This window comes from Sceloporus occidentalis, unplaced genomic scaffold (assembly GCF_023333645.1).
Source record: "Sceloporus occidentalis isolate IW3139 unplaced genomic scaffold, rSceOcc1.0.p SCAF_22, whole genome shotgun sequence".
Lineage (NCBI taxonomy): Eukaryota > Metazoa > Chordata > Lepidosauria > Squamata > Phrynosomatidae > Sceloporus > Sceloporus occidentalis.
The window spans coordinates 7,069,066-7,092,995 of record NW_028317002.1 but is presented as its reverse complement, the minus strand read 5'-3'; the positions used below and the strand labels follow the sequence as shown (position 1 = coordinate 7,092,995).

Here is a 23,930-nt window from a genome sequence, read left to right as displayed (position 1 = left end):
CACACCCAGACATATTGAAAGAGAAGGGGGCCCTGCTCTTATAAGTGTACGCTCTATTGGATTATTTTAGGGCTGAAACAACTAGTCAATAAAATCGATAATAATCGATAATGAAAATCATTGTCAACGATTTTCATTATCGATTAATCGAATCGATTTTTATCGATTTATAAAAATTATCATCCGACCTCAAACAGAGATCGGATTATAACACTAGAATCCAGATCCCCCACAACGCTGCAGGGGACCTGGATTCCCCTCACTGTCGGCCGGTCTCTCACTTCCGTCTCTCTCCCCCTCCCATACACCCCTCTGACTCCTCCCCCCTCCCATACATCACTCTGCCTCTCTACCCGGCTCCGTTACTGACTTCATAGAAGCCTCAGCGTAAGTGAAGGGCAGTAACGGAGGCTGTCTGTGCGCATTGTTTAGACCCCCACCGGCTGACAGAGGATCATCCTCTCTGTCAGCCGGTGGGGGTCTGCATCGCACAGACAGCCTCCGTTACTCACCTTCACTTACGCTGAGGCTTCTATGAAGCTGCAGTGAAAGTTCCTGTCAGTAACGGAGCCGGGTAGAGAGGCAGAACGGTGTATGGGAGGGGGGAGGAGTCAGAGGGGTGTATGGGAGCCACCCTCCCCTACACTACTGTGGCTCCTCCCCCTCCCATACGGCACTCTGCCTCTTCACCCGGCTCCCTGGTGTCTTGTGAACCTCCGTGGCTGACAGGAGGCAGAGTGGAGTATGGGAGGGGGAGAGCCAAAGTGGTGTATGGGAGGGGGGAGGAGGGAAAGTGATGTATGGGAGGGGGGAGGAGGCAGAGTGGAGTATGGGAGGGGGAGGAGCCAGAGTGGAGTATGGGAGGGGGCAAAGTGGTATATGGGAGGGGGAGGAGGCAGAGTGGTGTATGGGAGGGGGGAGGAGGCAGAGTGGAGTATGGGAGGGGGAGGAGGCAAAGTGATGTATGGGAGGGGGGAGGAGGGAAAGTGATGTATGGGAGGGGGGAGGAGGCAGAGTGGTGTATGGGAGGGGGAGGAGCCAGAGTGGTGTATGGGTGAGTTATAGTGGTGTATGGGGGGTATTATGAATTTCAGGGCATATAGGGGGTATAAGGCATATCAGGGGGGCATAAAACATATCTGGGGGTAAAAGGTATATCAGGGGGCTCAGTTGCATATCACTGGCATATAAGAGTTGTATAAGGCATATATGGGGGCAGAGTGGCAAGCTGGGGGTCAGATGTGCATAACCAGGGGCAGTTTGGTAAATAAAAAAAATTTAAACAAGGCTTTTTTCTCATAGTTTTTATTAAATATGAAAAATAGTTAACATGAATTAATATTTACTAATAACTTTGTATTAAAACCTAGTTTGAGAAACACTGTGTTTGGGTTCTTGTAGCTCTTATTATTATGTCAGTAAAATAAAAAGGTTGAATAGAGAGGCCATTGTGATAAAGAGATGAAAGTGTAAATTGTACGTTTTTTTATTACATTATTTTAAATTGAAAAAAAAAATAATTTTTTTATCCGATTAATCGAAAAAATAATCGGCCAACTAATCTATTATTAACATAATCGTTAGTTGCAGCCCTAGATTATTTACAACGTATGTGATTGATGGACTGCAAGTAACTGCAAGATAAAAGTCAACTCTAAGATATTTAATTAACTTTTTTGGTTCTTTGTGGTATTATTCTTATTCACAGGCATTTTTATGTTTTGTGGCATTAACATTAGCTTTAGCAATTATGACACTTTTTTTTTTTTTTTTTTTTTTTAGCCTATTTTATATTTACCTTATTTTTATATGCGTCTAATTCTATTTTCCATCAGGGATATGTTGTTGAGTTATGGCTGTGGAGACAATTGTAGAATGAAATGTAGTTGTTCACCAAGTGTTAAAATGTCTACTTGAAAGAAATGATAGTAGATATGTGGAATAACCTTTCAGTCGAAGTAGTACAGGCAAACAGTAAAGGAATTCAAGAAAGATTGGGGTGTACATCACTTGGTTGGGATCTACCGTAACAGTCTGTTTCTATGTTTTTATATATTTACAATCTATTATTTTTTTTAGTTTAATTTCAGCTAGTGTTTTAATGCACTCCAATTTTAAGAATAGGTAAGAAAAGTTGAACTATGGCCAGCTATTCATCGTTCTATATCACTGCAGTGTTTGGCAGGAGTTTAGCTTCTACTTATAGAGATGTTGTTTATGTAAAAAGCTTGTTTTCCTCTGCAGTGTGTGAATTCTTATCGATATGGAGAATCCATGGTCCTATAAATAAATGAAGTGCCGGTTAGCATACCAGTTTGACAGCAGCCTCCGGGCAAAAGTCGTGTAACAAACTATGAGAGCTGCTGATTCTACTGGATGTGCTTTACCAACTGCTTTGGAGTATGTCTAACCGTTCATGTTATTGCTACGGGGTAACCATTAGGCTGTGCAGGGGATCTGATAATACCAATAGTTCATCACTAGGACGCATTGATCAGCACTGGGAGGCTTGCAGCAAGTTAGTTGAATAATAACTCATTGTACTCCGGTCTCGTCTTTCATCGTCATCTCATTGCTCTGTGTGGCATAGACCCAAAATACCATCGTGTCGATTTGAAAGAATGGATATTAATCTATAATCCTGTTTTTGAATAATTGACCGTTTGTGTACGGCTCTGACTGCAAACCACTTATTTTAAATAAACACATCGTTGCATCTGTGAAACAAGCAGATATCAAAATAGATTTATTTTTTCAGCAGGTTTTGAATACACAGAATTGTAAAACTTTTCTGCTTTATCTACTTGACTTTCAAAGTTAAATTACAAGACATATTGTGTAAACCAGAAAGTGTTGGCAGATTAATTTGATGTTTGCCAATATACATTTTTTGTTTAATGAATTGGAGATGAAACTAAAGCAATAATAATGGAAGCGTTAAGGGGGGGAGATTAATGTTCCTTACAGCCTCACCAACATAGAATTTATTTTAAAGTACTTTAAATGAAAGATCCATGTAATTTAAAGAGACCTGTCTAGTTTCAAATGGATTTAAGTTCATGTGATGGCTGTCGTGCCCATCCAACTTTCTCTACTGTCTTCAAACACCGTTAGCAGTCAAGATACTGTCAACAGTGGTTTTCCTTTGCAAAGTTGGCCATCTATATTCAAATATTGGGAACTCCAAAACATGTTTCTAATACTAGCTAAAACATTGACGTGCAACATGTGTTAAACATCTTGTGTCTTTTTCCAGACATCATACAAATCCAGTGGGAACAGAGTGGAGGTGGAAAATGGACCAGCCTGAAATGATTGTAAAAGAGGCTATTGAGAACCACCAAAATATGATTAAGCAATTCAGAGGTATAATGTTTGCCAAATCGTGTCCAACAAGGCTTTTTCTGTTCGATTTTATACACACAGTACTGTTCAACTCAACACAGAAACATAGAATTTGGGCAGAATAGATGGGCCAAATGGTTCTTGTCTACCATCGTTTTGCTGATGTAAAGACTCCGACCTTAATCAGTCCTTGGTCTCCTCTTTGTTTAAAATAGTTTTATGCTTCTCCTATGCCTGTTTCAATTACATTACATTACATTACATTATTAGCCTCAACCACTTCTGATGGGAGGCTGTTCTATTTGTTTACCACCCTCACAGTAAAGTAAAACTTCCTTACATTACATCTACCTTCTAGTTGGAAATTATTTTCCTTAGCCCTCAAAGAAGGTAAAATAGTTATAAAGTGTATAAGGCAGTTAACCTTTCATCACAGGGCAAGAAGGACATTTGAAGACCTTGGCCTATTGATGATCTCATAATTAAGCACTGAGAAAATATTGATGGCTTGAAACTTGGAAAGATTTTCTTTCTGGGCTGAGTTTGGATAATTAACAATACTATGGATATATTTTGCTAATACTATACTTTGTGAAAAGTACATAAGCAGCTCTTTAAACACATCGCTATTTTTTAAAAAAAATTTTTGTTTGGGTTATTTGGTATCCTAAAATGCATATTTTTTCCTCCATCTCCTAATGGCAAATCCTTAGGGAAAATTCCTAGGATTTAGCAATACATAGTTCTACTTTTATTAGTCATAGGAGAGGTTGTAAACATTAGTGTTGAATGGCTCATGGCAAGCAATGTCCACCCAGTACAATAAATATTTTTCTGTGCATCTTAAACAGTACATTTTTATTTTCAGTTATATATTGGGTTTCATCGCATCATTAAACATTTGTTATTTCCCACTTTATAATATGACTCTTATTCAAGGTAATCTAGTGGGAGATCACACATGGTGCCCATTAAGGCAGATAATATAATAACAGATTTAAGAATAGCTAAAACAGACAGCGCATGAAATTAGAATAATCACAGTCTGATAATCAACCATACTTATAGCAGCGATTCTCCTTTTATGTTGTAATTTTTTATTTAAGCATCACCTAGATGACATTTTTGTTTAGGTCACACTAGGGCTGAAACAACAAATCGATAATAATCAATAATGGAAATCGTTGTTAACGATTGCTCTGAAAATATAGAGGTTCGATAAGAACACTAAGATCCAGATCCCCCGCAGCACTGCAGGGGACCTGGATCTTCCTCTCTGGCAGCCGGCGCGCAGACATCCTCCGCTTTTGCCCTCCACTCCCGCTGGGGCTTATATGACTGAGTGCCGGCGTCACATGACCTTCTGGTGCTCCATCATAGAAGCACTGGCAGAAGTGGAGGGCAGAAGCAGTGGTTGTCTGTGTGCATCGCGCAGACAACTGCCGCTACTGCTACTGCCCTTCACTTCCGCCGGGGCTTCTGCAATGGAGCACCAGCGTCACATGACTTTCAGGTGCTTAGTCATAGGAGCGCTAGCAAAAGTGCCGGCCAGCAGCAGAGGTTCACTGGCTTCCCCCCACTAGACACCAGGCAGTATGGGATGGGGGTATAAGGCATATCAGGGGGCATAGTGGCTTATAGGAAGGTATAAGGCATATCCGGGGCGGCAGAGTGGCATATCAGGGGGGGGGCACATTGGCATAATGATATATAAGGCAGTATGGGAGGGGGTATAAGGCATATTAGGGGGCAGAGTGGCATATAGGGAGGTATAAGGCTTATCTGGGGGGGCAGAGTGACACATAGGAAGGTATAAGGCATATCTGGGGGCACATTGGTATAATGGGATATAAAGCATATTAGGGGGAAAGAGTGGCATATAAGAAGGTATAAGGCATATGTGGGGGTGTAGTGGCATATAGGGGCGGTATAAGGCATATCAGGGGGCAGAGTGGCAAGCCTGGGGTCAGATGTGCAAATCAGGGGGGCAGGTTGGCAAATAAACGAAAAAAAATATAGCTGTTATTTTTATATCGGTAAAATAAGAAGGGAATTCAGGAAATGCCGTTGTAATGGAGATGAAATGGTTAATGCCGTTAATGTTAATTTTTTTTATTATTCAGATGTTTGTTTTTAACACCCAGTTTGTTCATTACATTATTTTAAATAAACAAAAAATGTTTTTTGTTTTTATCTGATTAATCAAAAAAATTAATCAGCCAACTAACAGGTGAACAATGGAGAAAAATGCCAAGATATTAGTCGCTTACCTTGGTTAAAGAAAAAGATGTCCTTCATAGATTAATGCTATAATAGCTTTAAACATGACATTATGATAGGAATGTATACTCAAGCTTTCATGTATTGGTTTGTAAATTTAGGAAATAGTTGACTGTGGTCTTTTTAAACCTATCTTTCTAATGAGACAACATTCTTGCATGGTTAAGAAGAATGTTTCTTTTAATTGTAATCTGGTCCTGGGAACAGCCAGTGATTTTTCTTAATGTAACTAACCAGCTCTATAACTGGAAACCAATAATGTTCCCTAGTCCCTTATTCACTGCTTATTCATGCATTTAATAGTGTTCATGCTTAAACTATTAAATGTCTGTTTCTGAGGAAGGAATGATTAAACACATGTTTCCATGTAACAGAGTACATTTAGAGACACGTGTGTGTGTGTGTATATAATATACACTCACACTCTCTCACTCTCCATGATCAGTCTATAATTTTAATTGTAGGCTTATTTGACTGAGAGACAGAATAACAACAAAAAAGAAACAGAATAGCATGTTTCAAATAAGTTAAATTGATCTGCATTTTACTCAGTGAAATAAGTATCTGACCCCTTTTCAAAACATGACTTAGTACTTGCTGGCAAAACCCTTGTTGGCAATCACAGAGGTCAGACGTTTCTTGTAGTTGGCCACCAGATTTGCACACATCTCAGGAGGGATTTTGTCCCACTCCTGCTTGCAGACCTTCTCCAAGTCACTAAGGTTTCGAGGCCGACGTTTGGCAACTCGAACCTTTAGCTACCTCCACAGATTTTCTATGGGATTAAGGTCTGGAGACTGACTAGGCCACTCCAGAACCTTAATGTGCTTTTTCTTGAGCTACTCCTTTGTTTTCGTTTGCCGTGTGTTTTCGGTCATTTTCAATGCTCTGACTGAGGGAAGGAGGTTCTCACCCGAGATTTAACGGTACATGGCCCCATCCATCGTTCCTTTGATGTGGTGAAGTTGTCCTGTCCCCTTAGCAGAAAAACACCCCCAAAGCAGAATGTTTCCCTCCATGTTTGACGGTGGGGATGGTGTTCTTGGTCTCATAGGCAGCATTCCTCCTCCTCCATGAGTTGCGTTAATGCCAAATAGCTTGATTTTGGTCTCATCTGACCACAACACTTTCACCCAGCTCTCCTCTGAATCATTCAGATGTTCATTGGGAAACTTCAGACATGCCTGTACATGTGCTTTCTTGAGCAGGGGCCCTTTGCGGGCGCTACAGGATTTCAGTTCTTCACGGCATAGTGTGTTACCAATTGTTTTCTTGGTGACTATGGTCCCAGCTGCCTTGAGATCATTGATAAGATCTTCCCGTGTAGTTCTGAGCTGATTTCTCACCATTCTCATGATCACTGAAACTCCACGGGGAGCCCCAGACCGAGGGGAAAAAAATTGCATAATCGATGGTGTAGGTCTACCATCTTGTCCCTGACATCCTTGGACAGCTCTTTGGTCTTGGCCATGGTGGAGAGTTTGGAACCTGATTGATTTCTCCTGTAGACAGGCGTCTTTTATACAGGTAGCAAGCTGAGATTAGAAGCACTCGCATCTTATAACTTATTTGAAATGCGTTATTCTGGATTTTTTTGTTGTTCTGTCTCTCACTGTTCAAGTACACCTACCATTAAAATGATAGACTGATCATGTTTTTGTCGGTGAGTGTCATTTCTTCAGTGTTGTCATGTGAAAAGATATAATAAAATATTTACAGAAATGTGAGGGGTGTACTCACTTTTGCGAGATACTGTACATATATATTACTTTAGAGATATTTGTGCTCTAACTACAGATAAATAAACCTGCATGCCATACCCACAACATTTCTATTCATACACAAACCTCTCCCTCTTCGTTACTGAATGTAAGAACGGTTTATTCAATAAAATAAATACTTTTCCTTAATTGAAGACTTTCTCTGAGTGGTAGTTTTGGTTACACTACTTTGTATCGGTGAGGTTTATTTGGAGTGCAGTACACTGAAAATACAGTGATCTGTTTTGCTTTTATTTATTTTTTTTGCAGTATGTCAACTTGGTATAATAAGGTGTAAATATATAAGAAAGAAGTGTCTGATATTTAGCTCACTTCTGTTTTAAAATGTCAAAAGGATCTTCTGTATTCTTTCTGGGCATAAAATAGGCTCAGTTTTAAAAATGTCCTTCTGCAGCACTTGCTAATAGTGCAGCGGAAGTGATAAATCTACGGTATTTTCTGTCCTGCGGTAAAGAATTAGTACCACTTCTGGGATCTGTCTCAGCATTGGTTGGTGAATCAGATAAGCTGCTTCTAAGTTCTCATTCCTTGGGGTAAAGTGGTTTGTTAGATTTATTAATAACTGTCAGGCAGGCCCACATTAATGTAACTGATGAGTGGTGTCCTATTGACTTGATGCTCTGAGAGAACCACAGAAGCCTATAATTGATTGAACCTTTGCTTGTAATTTCTTTTTTTATTTTTTACAATACAGCCAGAATGTTGTAGACTCCATACACAAAGTTCCCTTTTCAATCCCATCATTATCAGCAGTGCATAGTGACCGGGCCGGCTAGGTGTTTATTGGCAGGTTTGGAGAGAAGCAGCTCATCTGCCACAAAACTAGGGGCTGATCACACTGGTGGTCATCAGACCTTGTGTTGCTTTGCTGCTCAGTGGCTGGCACTGTTGCTGTTATGTTATACTAACGAGAGAGAGCCAGTGGCACAATTATTTTTGAAAGCCAGATGTGGCATATTGAGTTCTTTAAATAATGATAGATACAACACATGTCATGTTTTAGAAACCATATAGTAGAAGACCTCTTACACAAAATTTGCACTATTTACCCTTTTAGTAGATCTTTGTTTAATGTATTGGGGTTGATATTTTCAGGTGTACCAGGAGTGAAACCGGACAGGTTTGAAGAAGGGATGGCTGTCAAACATTGTGCACTGTCCTTGGTAGGTGAACCAATCATGTATCCAGAGATCAACAGGTTCCTTCAGCTGCTTCACCACAAGGGAATATCCAGCTTTCTAGTTACAAATGCACAGTTCCCCGAGGAAATAAGGTAAGCACCTTAAACTTAACCCACCTCTTGTCAAACGTAAGACCAATTACTGGGGCTACAGAGTTTGGCTGTTGGCAAGTACCATACTGAAATGTATTTTGGTGCCACATCATTGTAATATTTACCAAAATGAAAATTCTAAACCGAAAATTCAGGATGCGCTTGGCCGAAACCGAAAATGACCCCCCCCCCCGTTAGAAAAAGAAAATAAAACCCACTTTTATTAAATAAAATTTAATAACACACTAAAATTGGAAATAAATAAATAAAAAAACTCACAGTAGTTAGATAGATATATATATATATATATATATATATATTGCAATTAAACTCCTATAATGTGCAGGAAGTTGGTGTATGATGGAATCTGAGCGGTTCCAGCATGTGATGGCTGCCTAGGCATGATAGGAGTCGGTGTGATTGAATGACACCATGTATATGAAATGTGGGGATAGGTTTGTAGGATAGGATGACACTCCTATCATGCCCAGGGTCCAGCATGTACTGGCTGCCTGGGCAGAATATGAGTGTGATTGATGTTAGCTGCTAGTACAGCAGCCAGTACATGCTGGAACCTGGGCTTGATTGCAGTGTGAACCTCTCCCAGAAGCAATCTAGCGCTTCCACTAAAGGTTCATGAACACAACACTCCTATCATTCCCAGAGTCCAGCATGTACTGGTTGTCTGGGCATGATAGGAGTGTGATTGCTAACAGCAACTGCTAACATCAGTCACACTCATCCTGGAACCTGGACATGATAGTGTAATTTCTGCTAGCTTTTGCTACTGTGGCTGCTTTTGCATGATAGGAGTGTGACAGGAATGTGACTCATATCTTGCTCAAGCAAGCCAATACATGCCCCTAACCTACAGCCTCCCTGTGCCCCCCTCTTACACACCCATGCTATCACATACATATTCATTCATCACAAACATTCATTAACATATACTCATTCATACACTCTCCCCCCCACCCTTCCCTGAACAGCAGATCTTCCGGGACCGCTGTCTCCCTCTGCATTGCCCAAGGGAACGTAACATAACGGAGCGGAGTAACGTGAGGTGACGCGCGTTAACTCCGCTGGGTTCCTGCGTCCCCTCGACGGAGCAAGAGACGCTGCTGAGCAACACAGAGGAAAGCGGCAGGGCCCCTGCGGATTATTATTTTCGGTGTTTTTTTTCGTTTGTTTTGCCGTTTAGCAGATAATGCTATACGTTTCGACCACCTATATATCTGTGCATCCCTAAATCACATTGCATGTGCTTAGTGAGGTAATTGCCTAACACACTGTAGGAAAGACGCCTTGATGTCTTCACAGATGAAGAAAAAGCAGTCTAAGATGGCTCCTGTTACACATTGGTGAAACCTGTGCCTGTGCTGTAGCATCCCACATTAAAACCGCATAACTTGTGGTAGAATTTAGTTGCTCATTCTGTTTCACTTCCCTAGTGAAAGTATTGCACCCTGCAGATGCACACTCTTTCAAATATACCACTCTTGGCAGTGTAGAGTCTGTTGAAAATTGAGTATGTATATGGGAAAAGTCCAAGCTAATGATGTCTAGTGGGGTATTATTTGGCTGTAAACATGTTGTCCAGTAAATACATTCATTTAAGGAATGGCTTGGTAAGTATACTTTGTCCTCCTTACTTTTTGTTGTTGATTTATACTTGATATAGCTACCCCAAGGTATTGCAGTCTGTTGTTTTTACATTTATAGACAATCTTGTGGTTTTGAAATGTAGCTCCTGCATTAGTCTTTTCTCTGTTCAGCACTTTGGAGAGCTCCTGCTGCAGTGCAGTTGGGTTTCATTGTAATAATGGTTTTGCTTTCTACAGGTTTGTTTTTAATGCGCTTTGATCACAAAATTACTTTTTTCATCGAGTCATACCTTTTGTTCAAAAGTGCCATTAAAGTAACCATTCTGTGCTTGATCCATCCTGTACACGCAGGTGCATAGAATAACACGGGATTAATAATAGTTTAAAATTCTCCACCTTCTTCTCATTTCTAAATTATTTCTTAGGTGCCTGGAGCCGGTCACTCAGCTATATGTGAGTGTAGATGCGAGTACTAAAGACAGCCTTAAGAAAATTGATCGCCCACTCTTCAAAGATTTCTGGCAAAGATTTCTTGACAGCTTGAAGGCTTTGGCAGAAAAGGTAAAAAAAGTTTTGTTTTTTTTTGTTTTTTTTCCCCCCCCTGCATTGTTTTACTTGACACAAGTAGCTGTTCTTACTACCAACCTTCTCAAGGACACCTTTATAAGTGACAGTATTTTAATCATCCTGTAAGTTCTCGAGGTGTAGCCATCCATTGGCTCAGCTTTTGCTTCCATACCTAGTCTCCGTTATGCCAATGTGTCTTTTCTGATGCATTATGCAGAACAAATAGATTTACACGTGTTTGTGTTGCATTCTTCCTTTTCTCATTCTCTAATGTATGAAGTTTTTTTTTTTATGAAGTTTGCAGAAACCCTAATAGACCTGGTAATGCCAAATTACTGGACTAATTAGAGCGCCCCTGCTTTCATATTACCCAAATGAGCAGCAAAGTGAAGAAGTGGTCAATTGCTAGAGCAGGTGCATAGCTTATTATGAGATAATATGAACATAAGGAGGCCAATTTCCCGAGCTCAGCATGGGCTGCAGCGTATCTGACATCTGCTACAAAATGCATCATTATTTGTGTGGCTTCCTGACACTGTCTAACTTTATTTTTCACCAAGACATTGATTTAACTGCCTGAAGAACTCATTTAACAGAAGGTCGAGAAGAGGAGAATGTGTGCTAGTCAAGCTATATATATTATATTATACATACACACAGTGTACTTTCTAGGGCTGAAACAACGAATCGATAAAATCGATAATAATCGATAACGGAAATCGTTGTCGACGATTTCCGTTATCGATTAATCGAGTGATCGATTCGTTGTTTACTTACCTCCGCGAGCGTTCCCCGCTTCTGCAGTCTCCGCCTTCTTTTAGTTACGTGACGCGTTCCGGAGGTAAGTATTCTTCATGTCTGTGCGAATCGCTCTGTGCGAGTGGCTCCATTCTCACAGAGCGGTTCGCTCTGTGCGAGTGGCTCCATTCGCACAGAGCGGTTCGCTGGGGTGGGGGTGGGGTTTCAGGGGATGCAGGGCAGGGTGTGAGTGTGGGTGCAGGGCAGAGTGGGGGTGGGGATGCAGGGCAGGGTGTGGGTGCAGGGCAGAGTGGGGGTGGGGATGCAGGGTGTGAGTGTGGGTGCAGGGTGTGAGTGTGGGTGCAGGGTGTGAGTGTGGGTGCAGGGTGTGAGTGTGGGTGCAGGGTGTGAGTGTGGGTGCAGGGCAGAGTGGGTGCAGGGTGTGAGTGTGGGGGCAGGGCTGGGTGCAGGGCAGAGTTGGAGACTGGGTGCAGGGGCACAGTGCAAAGTGCTGGGTGCAAAGTGCCAGGGCTGGGTGCAAAGTGCTGGGTGCAAAGTGCCAGGGCTGAGGCAAAGTACTGAGTGCTGGGTGCAAAGTGCCAGGGGTGGGCGCAAAGTGCCAGGGCTGGGGCAAAGTGCTGGGTGCAAAGTGCCAGGGCTGGGTGCAAAGTGCCAGGGCTGGGTGCAAAGTGCTGGGTGCAAAGTGCCAGGGCTGAGGCAAAGTACTGAGTGCTGGGTGCAAAGTGCCAGGGGTGGGCGCAAAGTGCCAGGGGTGGGCGCAAAGTGCCAGGGCTGGGGCAAAGTGCTGGGTGCAAAGTGCCGGGTGCAAAGTGCCGGGTGCAAAGTGCCGGGTGCAAAGTGCCGGGTGCAAAGTGCCGGGCGCAAAGTGCCGGGCGCAAAGTGCCAGGGCGCAAAGTGCCAGGGCTGGGCGCAAAGTGCCAGGGCTGGGCGCAAAGTGCCAGGGCTGGGCGCAAAGTGCCAGGGCTGGGCGCAAAGTGCCAGGGCTGGGCGCAAAGTTTCTTGAACAGTAATAGTCCACCTCTTTTCAGAATGTTTGGGGTTATTTTGTTTCATAAATATTGTGTTTGGGTTCTTGTACTTTGAAAATATTGTTTTTTATTACATCATAACAAAATAAGAATGTTAATGTAAATTTTAAGTTGTTTTTTAACATCCAGTTCATAAAATTATTTTAAATAAATGAAAAATTTGCATATTGTTTTTTTTTAATCCGATTAATCGAAAAAATAATCGGCCAACTAATCGATTATTAAAATAATCGTTAGTTGCAGCCCTAGTACTTTCCCTATGTTTAGTTAAACTGTTTCACCTAAAGGGACACCAGTTTCCCAGGCAGCCTTCTGAACAAAGAATGCAAATTAATTAAACATATAGGAAGTAGCTGCAGCTTTTATGCTCATGGTCCAATGTTTCACACTATTGATTGGCTTGGAGTAGCCAATTAGAGGCAGGAATGAGCTATCATTCATTACTGAAGCTAATTGGTTATATGAATATTACATGACAAATCAAATATCTTGAATGATCAACTAATTGGCAGTTGTAGGACAGATTGGTTTATTTTTATTTTTTAAGATTGTGTTTTGCTTGGGAATAACTGAATGCTGGGAACGCTGTTGTCCGTTCATAACCCAGTATTTGGAGAACAGCAAGAGACCTGCCACTAAAATTCGACAGTGAAGAAAATAAATTGCTGACTGGCAACATGTATGTCTTCTCTTAATATTACTTGACGTGTGTCTGCTTAGCTAGGCATTTCTGTAATCCATATTTTTTGCCTTACAGTAGAGGACTGCTTGGAAAGCAGAAGTATAAAAGTTAGGATAAATGTAGAAGGCATTTAGTGAAAGGCTCATAACTCAATTATGGTTTGAGATCATTGTGCTAAATACAATTTCAACATCTGTTTAAAAGACAAACTCTTGCAATGAGAATTTCTTTTTCCACTCTGAGGAAATCACGGGTTGTTTTCTTTCTTTATCTGGAACGGAGACATGCAATTCTATGTAGAAATAGGCATAATGTTTCAATGGTGCTGAGAACTTTGTGCTGAGCTAAACAGATTCCGTACAGTGAAAACTTTTTAAGCAAAGCTACTACTAGGGTCCCATAAGCGATACTCCAATACATTCTTGGCTGTGCTGGTGCATGTGTATATGACTTAAACATTTAAATAATAGATATGTAGGCTACTCAAAGCTCACGCTCTTTTGAGCAAGTGCCTTTGTCGGGTAACTAGGCTAAACACAAATGGCAGATAACATTAATTGGATTGCAAGTGAGATGAGAATTGATTGGGGAGTGGATGTGGGGAATGCCCGTCTCTTGTCACAGGCAGAGAGGAGAGAGACCCAGAGAAGCAGTACTGAACCCAGAGACTCCGGATCAAACACAGAGTAACAAGACATTGAAAGAGTACAAAAATACTTCAGTGGTTGCCAGATGATAAACTTTGTTAAATAGCTCCGCACCCCAACTCAAGTCTTTAAAGGCCACAAACAGACCAGGAATTATGTGAATCATTGACAGAAATAATTCATTGAGATGCATGTGCTTTAGTTGGATATCTAAATCGTGTTGTGTGAACCGCTGTTATATTGTGCACTACACATAGAACGAGCTAACCTTATTGCTGGCTGTTTTATGGAATGTAACAATTTTTTCCCAACATACAGTGGCAGTACGCTGGGTAATGTTCTTTTCTCGGGACAAGATCTAAAGACAAAACAAACAATTAAGTGCCCCGGAACCCCTCCTCCTTACCCATAAAAACCAGGGCCGAACCGGAGGAAGACAGTTCTCTTCTTGTCCCTTGCAGGGACGGACAGGTCTTTCGTCGGTCCGGACGGGTGTTTAATCGATCCGGACAGGAGTTCATCTCGGCAGCTGGTGAGGCACACGGGTTGCTGCCTGGGGGTCTTCGTTGCCTCCGATTGCTCCCCGGGTGGTGAGCAGAGAGAGGCTTCCCTCCGTAGCGGTCCGCGTTACGGAGGATGTAATGGCGTCTTCCTTTCTGAGCAAGGAAGTGGGAGCATGCGCAGTTTAGGTGGAACGCACGCCCGGGTGTCGTTGCGTTCCACTGAAGATCCGATCGCGCTACTGAGCATGCGCGAATCGGATCTTCCGGAGGGCGGCAATTTTAAAAATTGCATTTAAGCGCTTTGCCTGTCTGACTGCTGGAGCTTTCGTCAGTACAGTGCAGCCGTGTCACCAGCCCCCCCACACGGTTCAGAGGAGGTTAGGGTAAGATATTTTCTTTATCTTGACTCTTTCCTATCCTCTTCCCTCCTAAAACCTAAAAAAAAAAAAAAAAAAAAAAAAAAAAAAAATTTGTAAATTTTTTTTTATTATTTTTCATCAGATGTCTAGTCCGTTACCATCAGAGAATCCGGATAAGGATAGAAGACCTCCTTCCGCTCCCAAAAAGGCCACTTCTAAAGCTAAGCATTTGTCTTGTGCGGAATGTGCTACTCCACTGCCTGATGGCTGCAGGAAAAAGGTGTGCAACACCTGCTCTGCTGAACAGCTTGCTGCTGAGAAGCGCAAAGACCTTCAATCCTTCCTCGGGTGGTTCCAGGAAAATTTGGCGCAAACTTTTGAGGCATTTCAATTCTCGGCAGCTCAATCTCAAGAGAGAGTCAAGTTGGATTCCACGCACAAGCGCAAGAGATCCAGGTCTTCATCTCATTCAGACCTTTCCTCGGGTGAGGTCTCCCGGTCCTCTAGTTCTTCTAGTGATAGTTCAGAGGAAGAGATGGTTTTCCCCTCCCAGGATCTCCGTAAGTTCACCAAGGAAGTGACTCGTATGCTCCTAGTAGGAGATGTGGGGAAGGTTAAAGGTTTTCCTGTACTCCCTAAAGTGGATGACCTTATCGCCAGGGAATGGAAGCACCCTGAAAAAAGAGCCTTCATTTCTAAACGCTTTAAGCAGTTGTTCAGGCTTCAGGGGGAATATTCTTGGGAAGATCCCCCCAAAGTGGACGTACAGGTGGCCCAGCTCTCTAAAAAGACTACTCTCCCCATCGGTGAAGTGTCCGGGCTCAAAGACCCTATGGACAGGAGAGCAGAGACTTCTTGCAGGCGGGTGTTCCAGGCGGCAGGAGCCCAATGCAAGGTGGCAGTGTCTAGTGCTGCAGTGGCTAGGGCCCAGCACATGTGGCTTCAACTTTTGCAGGATCGTCTTGCGGATGATGCTGATTCAGAGATTAATAAACTGTTGAAGAATTTAAGGCTTTCCAACGATTTTTTTGTGGATTCAGCTCAAGAGTCTCTTAAGCTATCAGCCAAGAACATGGCCTTGTCGTCTGTGTCACGCAGAGCCATTTGGTTACGGTCCTGGACGGCGGATTCAGCTTCTAAATCTGCCCTTTGTGACTTACCTTTAGAGGGTAAGAAGTTGTTTGGTGCTCCGTTGGAGGATCTTATTAAGCAGATTTCGGATACTAAAAGAGCTTTGCCTCAGGATCGAAGGCCAAGGTGGAACCGTAGATATCCTTATAGGAACCCGAGACCCGTCTTCCAATCCTCCAGATCTCAGAATTTTCGTGGGCCATTTGGAGATAAAAAATTCCAAGATCGGCCGAAAAAGCAGGATAAAAGAAAGTTCTGACTGCAAGGTGGGAGGACGTCTACGTCACTTCAGCCTATCCTGGGAACAGACCACACAAAATCCGTGGGTCCGTCAAATTATTTCGGAGGGTTACAGGATAGAATTCTTTCGGCCTCCGGTCCGCCACTTCCTGATTTCGTCCTACCCTTTAGAACGAAAAAATTGGTCTCTCTTTGCCGAAAGCATGAAGCTTCTGGGAAAAGCGGTGATAGAGAAGGTTCCCGTTCACCAAAGATTTCAAGGAGTGTATTCCCGGTTGTTTCTGGTACCAAAGCCGGATGGCTCCTTTCGTCCGGTTCTAGACCTGAAGTCAGTAAACCGCTGTATCCCCTACCAACATTTCCGGATGGAGAGTATCACCTCAGTCACTCAGGTGCTAAAGAAGGGAGATTTGATGGTCACCTTAGACCTAAAAGACGCTTATCTTCATGTACCGATTGCTGAAGCGTCCAGAAAGTTTCTGAGGTTTGCTCTGCGCGTCAATCACAGGGTGCATCATTTCCAGTTCAAGGCCCTTCCTTTCGGTCTGGCATCAGCCCCAAGAGTTTTTACAAAGATCCTTTGTCCTTTGACAGCTCATCTCAGAGAACAAGATATCTCGATAATTCCTTACCTGGACGATTGGCTGATCATGGCGGCCTCCCGGGAGAAACTTTTGTCAGACCTTTCCGTTACTATGAAGTTTCTGGAAATCCACGGATGGTTAATCAACAAGAAAAAATCTCGCCTCATTCCCTCTTCCAGGACTCTTTTTCTGGGTTTTTTGGTGGACTCAATGTCCCGTTGCGTTTATCTTCCGCGTTCCAAGCGCCTCAAGATAAAACAAGAGATCTCGTCGCTGCAAAGAAATCCAATTTGCTCTGTCAGGAAGGCTATGAGCATTCTGGGTCTTCTCACCTCTGCCATCCCGGCGGTTCCTTGGGCAAGGTGTCAACTTCGTCCCTTGCAATGGCAGATCCTCTCGAACTGGTCCAGGCAAGAAGAAGGTCTGGAAACGTCCTTCACTATAAGTGGCCAGGTTCTCTCCCAGTTGAATTGGTGGACGCAGTCGTCCCATCTCGCCAGAGGACTCTCTTTCCGTCCCAGAAATTGGATTATTACCACGGATGCCTCCGCCCGAGGATGGGGAGCCCATGTGGGCTCCCTTTTTCGAAGAGGAGATTGGGCTCCAGTAGATGCTGTCCGCTCTTCAAATTTCCGAGAGCTAAAAGCAATTCTTCAGGCTCTCCTGGCCTTCAGATCGTTGATAGAGGGTCAAGCTGTCAAGATCCAATCAGACAACGCAGCGGCCGTCGCATATATCAACAAGCAGGGCGGCACGCGGATCCGGAGTCTTCAGATCCTGTGCGCAGTTATTATGGAGTGGGCCCAACTTCATTTGACGGACATTTCGGCGACGCACATCAGAGGTCGCTACAATTTAATCGCGGACGATTTAAGCAGAGCCAGATGGTCACAGACAGAATGGTCTTTGACCCCTCAAACCTTCTCCGCTCTGGTGTCACGCTTCGGTCTTCCGGAAGTGGATTTGATGGCGACTCGCAAGAACCGCAAGGTCCCGGTGTTCGCGTCCCTCAACCGATGGGATCTTCCGCAATTTTTGGACGGTCTTTCCATGGTGTGGAATTTCCGGTTAGCCTACATCTTCCCGCCAGTGGCATTGATTCCTCGAGTTCTGCTGAAAATCCGACACGACAAAGCCAGGGTCTTGGCCATCCTTCCATACTGGCCCAACAGGGGTTGGTTTGTCCTCCTCCGGCAGTTGACCATCACCTTTTGGGAGCTTCCGATTTCTCCACATCTTCTCGAGAACATCGACCTTCGCCTGGAACTTCTTCAGATGTTCCGTTTGACAGCCTGGCTGTTGCAAGGCTGATCTTGAGTGACCAGGGTTTGGACGACGACGTCGCAGACTTTCTGTTAACTTCTGTCCGGAGTTCGACGTCCAAGATTTATTTTCGGGTATGGACCAAGTTCCTTCGATGGTGCACCACTAGGCACCTTCCCATTTTTCCTCCTGCCATTAATTCCGTCATTTCTTTCTTACAGGACGGTTTGACTTTGGGCCTTAGTGTCTCGACCCTTAAGGGGCAGATCTCGGCCCTTAGTCATTTTTTTCTTTTAGATCTGGCCTCTCACGTGCTTATTAAACGTTTTTTTAAGGCCGCTACTATTCGCCGTCCTCCTAGGAGGTCCTTGTTTCCATCGTGGGATCTTGCCATTGTCCTTCGAGCATTGTGTTCAGCTCCCTTTGAACCTCTGGAGGAGGTATCCATGAAGTTTCTGTCGCTGAAAACAGTTTTTTAAGTGGCTATTACATCGGCTAGGAGAGTTGGGGAAATACAGGCGCTTTCATCCTCTCCGGAGTTTACGATTTTTCATGAAGATAAAGTTGTTCTCCATGTTAAACCTTCTTTTCTTCCTAAGGTCATTTCCCGGTCCAGTATTTGTCAGCCCTTGGTCCTTCCTACTTTTTTTCCGTTTCCTTCCTCTCCGGATGAATTGATTTGGCACACGTTAGATGTCAAGAGAGCTTTGGAAATTTATATTGCTCGTACCTCCTCCATCCGTTCTTCAGACCAGCTATTCATCAAATACTTTGGACGGTCGGCCGGGTCAGCAGTTTCTAAAGCTTCTATTTCTCGTTGGCTGGTGGACGCCATCCGCATGGCTTACCACGCTAGTGATCTCGCTCTACAATGGCCCGTCAGGGCACATTCTACTCGGGCTATGGCGGCCTCCTGGGCTGAAAAAGCTTCGGCTTCTCCTGAGGACATTTGTAGGGCTGCTACCTGGTCCTCGTTTTCCACTTTCGTGCACCATTATCGGCTAGACATCTTTTCCTCCTCTGCGGCGGATTTTGGGCGTAAGGTGCTCCAGGCGGTGGTCTCTTGATATGGCCCCCCCAGTTCTGGGATCTTGCTACATCCCAGCGTACTGCCACTGTATGTTGGGAAAAACGGAAATTTTTACTCACCGTAAATTCCTTTTTCCTTAATACAGTGGCAGTACCAGTTTCCCTCCCTTATATATAATAAATTATGTTTGGCAAGCTATTTGGTGTCTGTCTTGTTACTTACTGTCTTCCTCCGGTTCGGCCCTGGTTTTTATGGGTAAGGAGGAGGGGTTCCGGGGCACTTAATTGTTTGTTTTGTCTTTAGATCTTGTCCCGAGAAAAGAACATTACCCAGCGTACTGCCACTGTATTAAGGAAAAAGGAATTTACGGTGAGTAAAAATTTCCGTTTTTTAAATTCCTTCTGCATCTTCTCCTTGCTGCAAAACACTCAAAACATCCATTTTTAGTAGCTGAGGAATTAATTCACTTTTTCCCCTTCATTTTTAAAAGCGTATTTTGGAATTCATGGTCTTCTCTTAGCCTGACTTCTCTGTGGACATACGTTTGTCTGCATTTGTAAAAGAGCCACGAGCTTTAGCTATAAACGTGTTTTTCAGCTAGTGAAAATGCCAGCGTTCTAACGTGTTTGGCTCTTTAGAAGCTGTTAGAATATTTTGATCTTTACTTTTGTGCTCGACGCTTTCATCCAGGTACAGTGTCCCACATTTATTTGAACAGCTTTCTTTATATCGCTCCTGGACTGCATGGTAGCTCATTATTGCGGGATTGTCAGTGCTAGCTTTTAGTTTTATATATAAACCCATCCATGGATCTTAAAGCCAATTACCTGGCTGGAGTTAGAAAGAACTGGTGTGTGCCTCCCTCCCCCAATGTATCCACCGCAAGGAAAATAACCTAGAGGTGAAAGTACTATACTTTGTTAGGACATCAGCAACAGGCATCAGTCTGTCTGCCTTTCAGCGGAAATATAAATATTTAAACTTTAACAGGGGACAATTCCTGTAACAGATTCAGACTGCTTCAGAGTCCCGTTTAGCCTTGTTTGTATAGGTTATCGTGACTTTGCAGTCATCTAAACTTGTATAACGAAGAAAATTTGGAATTTCTGAATGCTTAAACCTATTTTGAGGGTTTGTGCCTAGGAGTGAAGGAGCCCGGCTGGAAAACAGAAGATGCCTTGCCACCCCCTGTTAAATGCTTCTGGCAGGTGCCCCTCTTCAGCTGCTCTGCGACCCACCCTTGTTTCGTTTTGCTGCCCTATTTTTAAGCTATATTATTGGTTTAACCTTTTCGAATAAAATTACAAATACGAGAAAATGATTTCTAGTCCTGCACCCAGGAATTGCACTTACAAGTCCAAAAGAGCTGATTTGCTTTAATTACACCTTGGCAGTTTAAAGGGACACTTCAGCCCTCTGCAGGATCCCCACCAATACATATACCTTGTTACCTGGCCCCAGCTCCCTGGCTTGCTCATCTGCCCCTGCGCCCAGATTATATATGCGCTACTAATGGTGGCTTGCATGGAAATTCCATGGGATCTATTAATGAAAAGCAGAAAGTGCCCCCTTTGAGATCATTGTACGTGTGAAAACAGGACCATGCGCTGGTGGATGAATACAGCTCTGGAGCAAATATGGAAGTACCTCTAAAGTGCTTTAATATGCATTTGTTGTAGGTAAGGGTGTTTGGAACAATAAACGGTCCCTCTATTTAATTTTGTTTTTAAGCAGGAGCTTTAATGAACAACCAACCCAAAAATATCATGAAATTCCCTGTCGCTTGATTTATTCTGGCAGAAGGCACAAAGCTACAGTAAAGGGATTTCTTGCTTTAGGTTTTGATGAGAATTTGAGTAGGTACCATCAATAAAACTGCGACATTGAAGACTTTATAGCTCAGTCTCCGTTCCAAAGTCCTTGTCTACCTCTTCGCAAATGCTTCCGTGACTTGTTGGACAAATGAATTTCAGTTCACAAACGAAAGTATATCTGCCGCTGCAACCCGAGTCCTAATTTAGGTGAACATTTTGATATATATATTTTTTTAATTTTATCTTTGCAATTTGGCTGTCAGTGAAAAAAAAAAACCAAACAAAAAAAAAACAAACAACTTAGCTGATGCATCATAATGTTTACGACGCTCTTGTCACTGGGAATGATCCTGTTAAAGCATACTATAGCTGACAAACCGTGGAAACGGAAGACTTGAATTTTTATTTCCTTTTTTATGTTGTCTATAATATTGCATAGCTACTGTGAGGGTAACGTGCTTCTCTGATAAGGGTTTGAGTTAATCGTAAAGCTGCATATATTTCAGTGGTGTGGAATCGGCACGATCAGACAAAGCATAGCCCCTGCGCTTCCAACTGACCACCAATTTCGTATACTAGTGCAGCACAGATTTTAATTTTTAGACCCAACAGATGTATGAGGATGACTTTTTGTTTCTTACAAATGAATAGGTCTCTCTGAGGGCCAAACATTGGTTTGGAGCAGCCAGAGACCAAACAGGCTTCTTTAGCTCATCGCAAAGATATATATCTATATATATATTATAGTTAATGGATTAAAATCACATTACTTAAAAAAATTTACGCTGATGTGGTGATACAACTCTTTTTACAACTTTTTTTTTTTTGCCAGTAGTACTTTGGAGTTGCTTCTTGAATTTGCGATTTGTGAAGGTCGTTGTTGCCTTTAACTCCCAGGAGTTCTCTTTATGTTTGCATGGAAAGATTGTATGCATGATATTGTTGTAAATCTTCTAATGGCTTTCTACTTCCCTCTCGATCTGTCAAAACATGACAGGCCTTCCATATTGTGAGACCGTTATATTTTTTATGACACAGGATGTTAAACCTTGAAGCATGGAAACCGGAATCATCTTTTTTATTTATTTATTTTTTTTTTTTTGTTTTGTTTTTTTGAGCGGCCATAAATTTTAGTAAAATCCCTCTCCAGCGTACACTAAAAATCACCAGGCCAGCTAGATATCGTGTGTTTCGGCAATTGGTTTGAAGTGTGGATATACTGATCTTATTAATGAAAATAACTTATAGTATGGATGTTTCAGAAACCATTGACCTTTCCTTTGTCTCTTGGGCCACGACTCATTGTTGTGACACGGATCTAATATTTTGACTTTAATGGAGTATCTGTTGGAGAGTTACATTTAACATTTTCTTTCTCTCTGTTATGCTGCTCGCTTCCACAGATTAGTCACAGAGGTATCGCAGAATCCACATAAAAAAAAAATAGTTTGCAATTATTTCTCGTATATCTGATGCAGGATGTCCTGGGTTTTCCACTTGATAAATCCCAGAAGGATTAGCGCATGCTTTTCATTCCGGTATCATGCGTCACATTCAAAAGCTGTCAATATCTGAATGTTTCATTTCTACTTCCCTGGCTTTATTAACAAAGGCTTATCATATATCCAAAGGCTCTGTGTTCGGTAGGACTCTGATGAGCAGCGATTATACAGTTCTGGTTCGTAAAGACTCACTAGTGCTCGATTGTCCATGTGTGATTACATGCTAGTTGGACGGACCGTATATTTTTGGCAGGGTTTTGGTCCATGATGTCTTTGTTTTCTGAGATTTCTACTCGCACCCTCCTTATCCAACATATCGGTTTGGCTTAGTCTCTCGATTCTAGTTTTTTCATACCCTTTAAAATTATGTTAAATTAAGAAAGGCTGCGTAAAATGTTGTCGCTTTATGAATAATAATAATCATCAAATAACTGGCTCCTGCCTTTCCTGTCATTTACCCGCCTTTTTTTATTTATTTTTTATTTTATGGAGCGCTACGCTCTCACGTTGTTCCAAACCCTTCGTAATTTAAGGAAATTAGATCACAATATTTAACAATGCTAGCTGGCTTCTGACAGCAAAAATCTTTACCTAGTTTACGTAGCACTACCATTCCTTTACAGTCAATTAGTTCATTCTTAATGTGTATTTAAACTTCATGGCAGCCCCGTGACTGCCTCATCGCTCCGTACTTCACCTGCTAAACTCGGCGGGTTATCTCAATTTAATTTGCTCTTCAGCCGGCGGGATGATTACTCTCCTGAAGTGAATATATTTATTTTATGACTCCCAGGAAGGTAATAAGCACCGGCGCTCTCAGCCATTTTAAAGGGGTAACCATCGTGTTTCATAGCTTCCTAAGCTATAGAAACATCTTGCCTATATACTATCAGATAAAATGAGATGCTACAAAGTTCTCACACATATGTATGTCTGCCTAAATACATTTTAGTCGTATAACTTGCTTTGTAACCTACTTATAACGTGAAGTTGTATTAAGCTATACGATAAAGTAAAAGGGAGTGTAATATATACATATCTATATATTATATATATTTTATATATATACACTTTTTTTAATGGACATTAAAATATGCATTCAATATTGCAATTATGTTAAACTGTTAAGTTTACTCCTGTAGGCCCTTCTTCATCTGTGACTTCCTGCCTGCTAATTGTTGCTTGTTCTGGGATGGTTAGCAGAACTCCATTCCTTGAGGAGTTCTGTACATACCATATTTGCTTGATTATAAGACCACCCTGATTATAAGACGACCCCCCCCCAATCTGAATATTAATTTAGGAAAAAAAGCCTGAATAAAAGACGACCCTATAGGAAAAAAGTTTTACCAGTAAATGTTAATTCATGTAAACAATTTTTTTTAATAAAAGCTATGATTGAGAAGAATATTTTGGTTTTATTTCCTTCTATTTTCCAACCTGCCCCCCCCAGTTATGCAAATCTGCCCCAGAAATGCCTTATTACCCCCTATATGCCACTGTGCCCCATGATATGCCTTTAGACCCCCTATGTGCCA

The 23,930-nt window shown here is 42.4% G+C and overlaps 1 protein-coding gene across 2 annotated transcripts in view; it reads left to right on the top strand.

Moving 5' to 3' along the window:
- LOC149300934 (S-adenosyl-L-methionine-dependent tRNA 4-demethylwyosine synthase TYW1) overlaps positions 1–23,930 on the top strand; it is a 71,113-nt gene that overhangs the window by 26,282 nt on the left and 20,901 nt on the right. For both annotated transcript variants that reach the window (XM_089484628.1, XM_089484627.1), the window contains 3 exons: positions 3,257–3,366; positions 8,502–8,679; positions 10,709–10,844. In XM_089484628.1, coding sequence (XP_089340754.1) covers positions 3,257–3,366; positions 8,502–8,679; positions 10,709–10,844 — 424 coding nt within the window. The remainder of the gene's footprint in view (positions 1–3,256; positions 3,367–8,501; positions 8,680–10,708; positions 10,845–23,930) is intronic.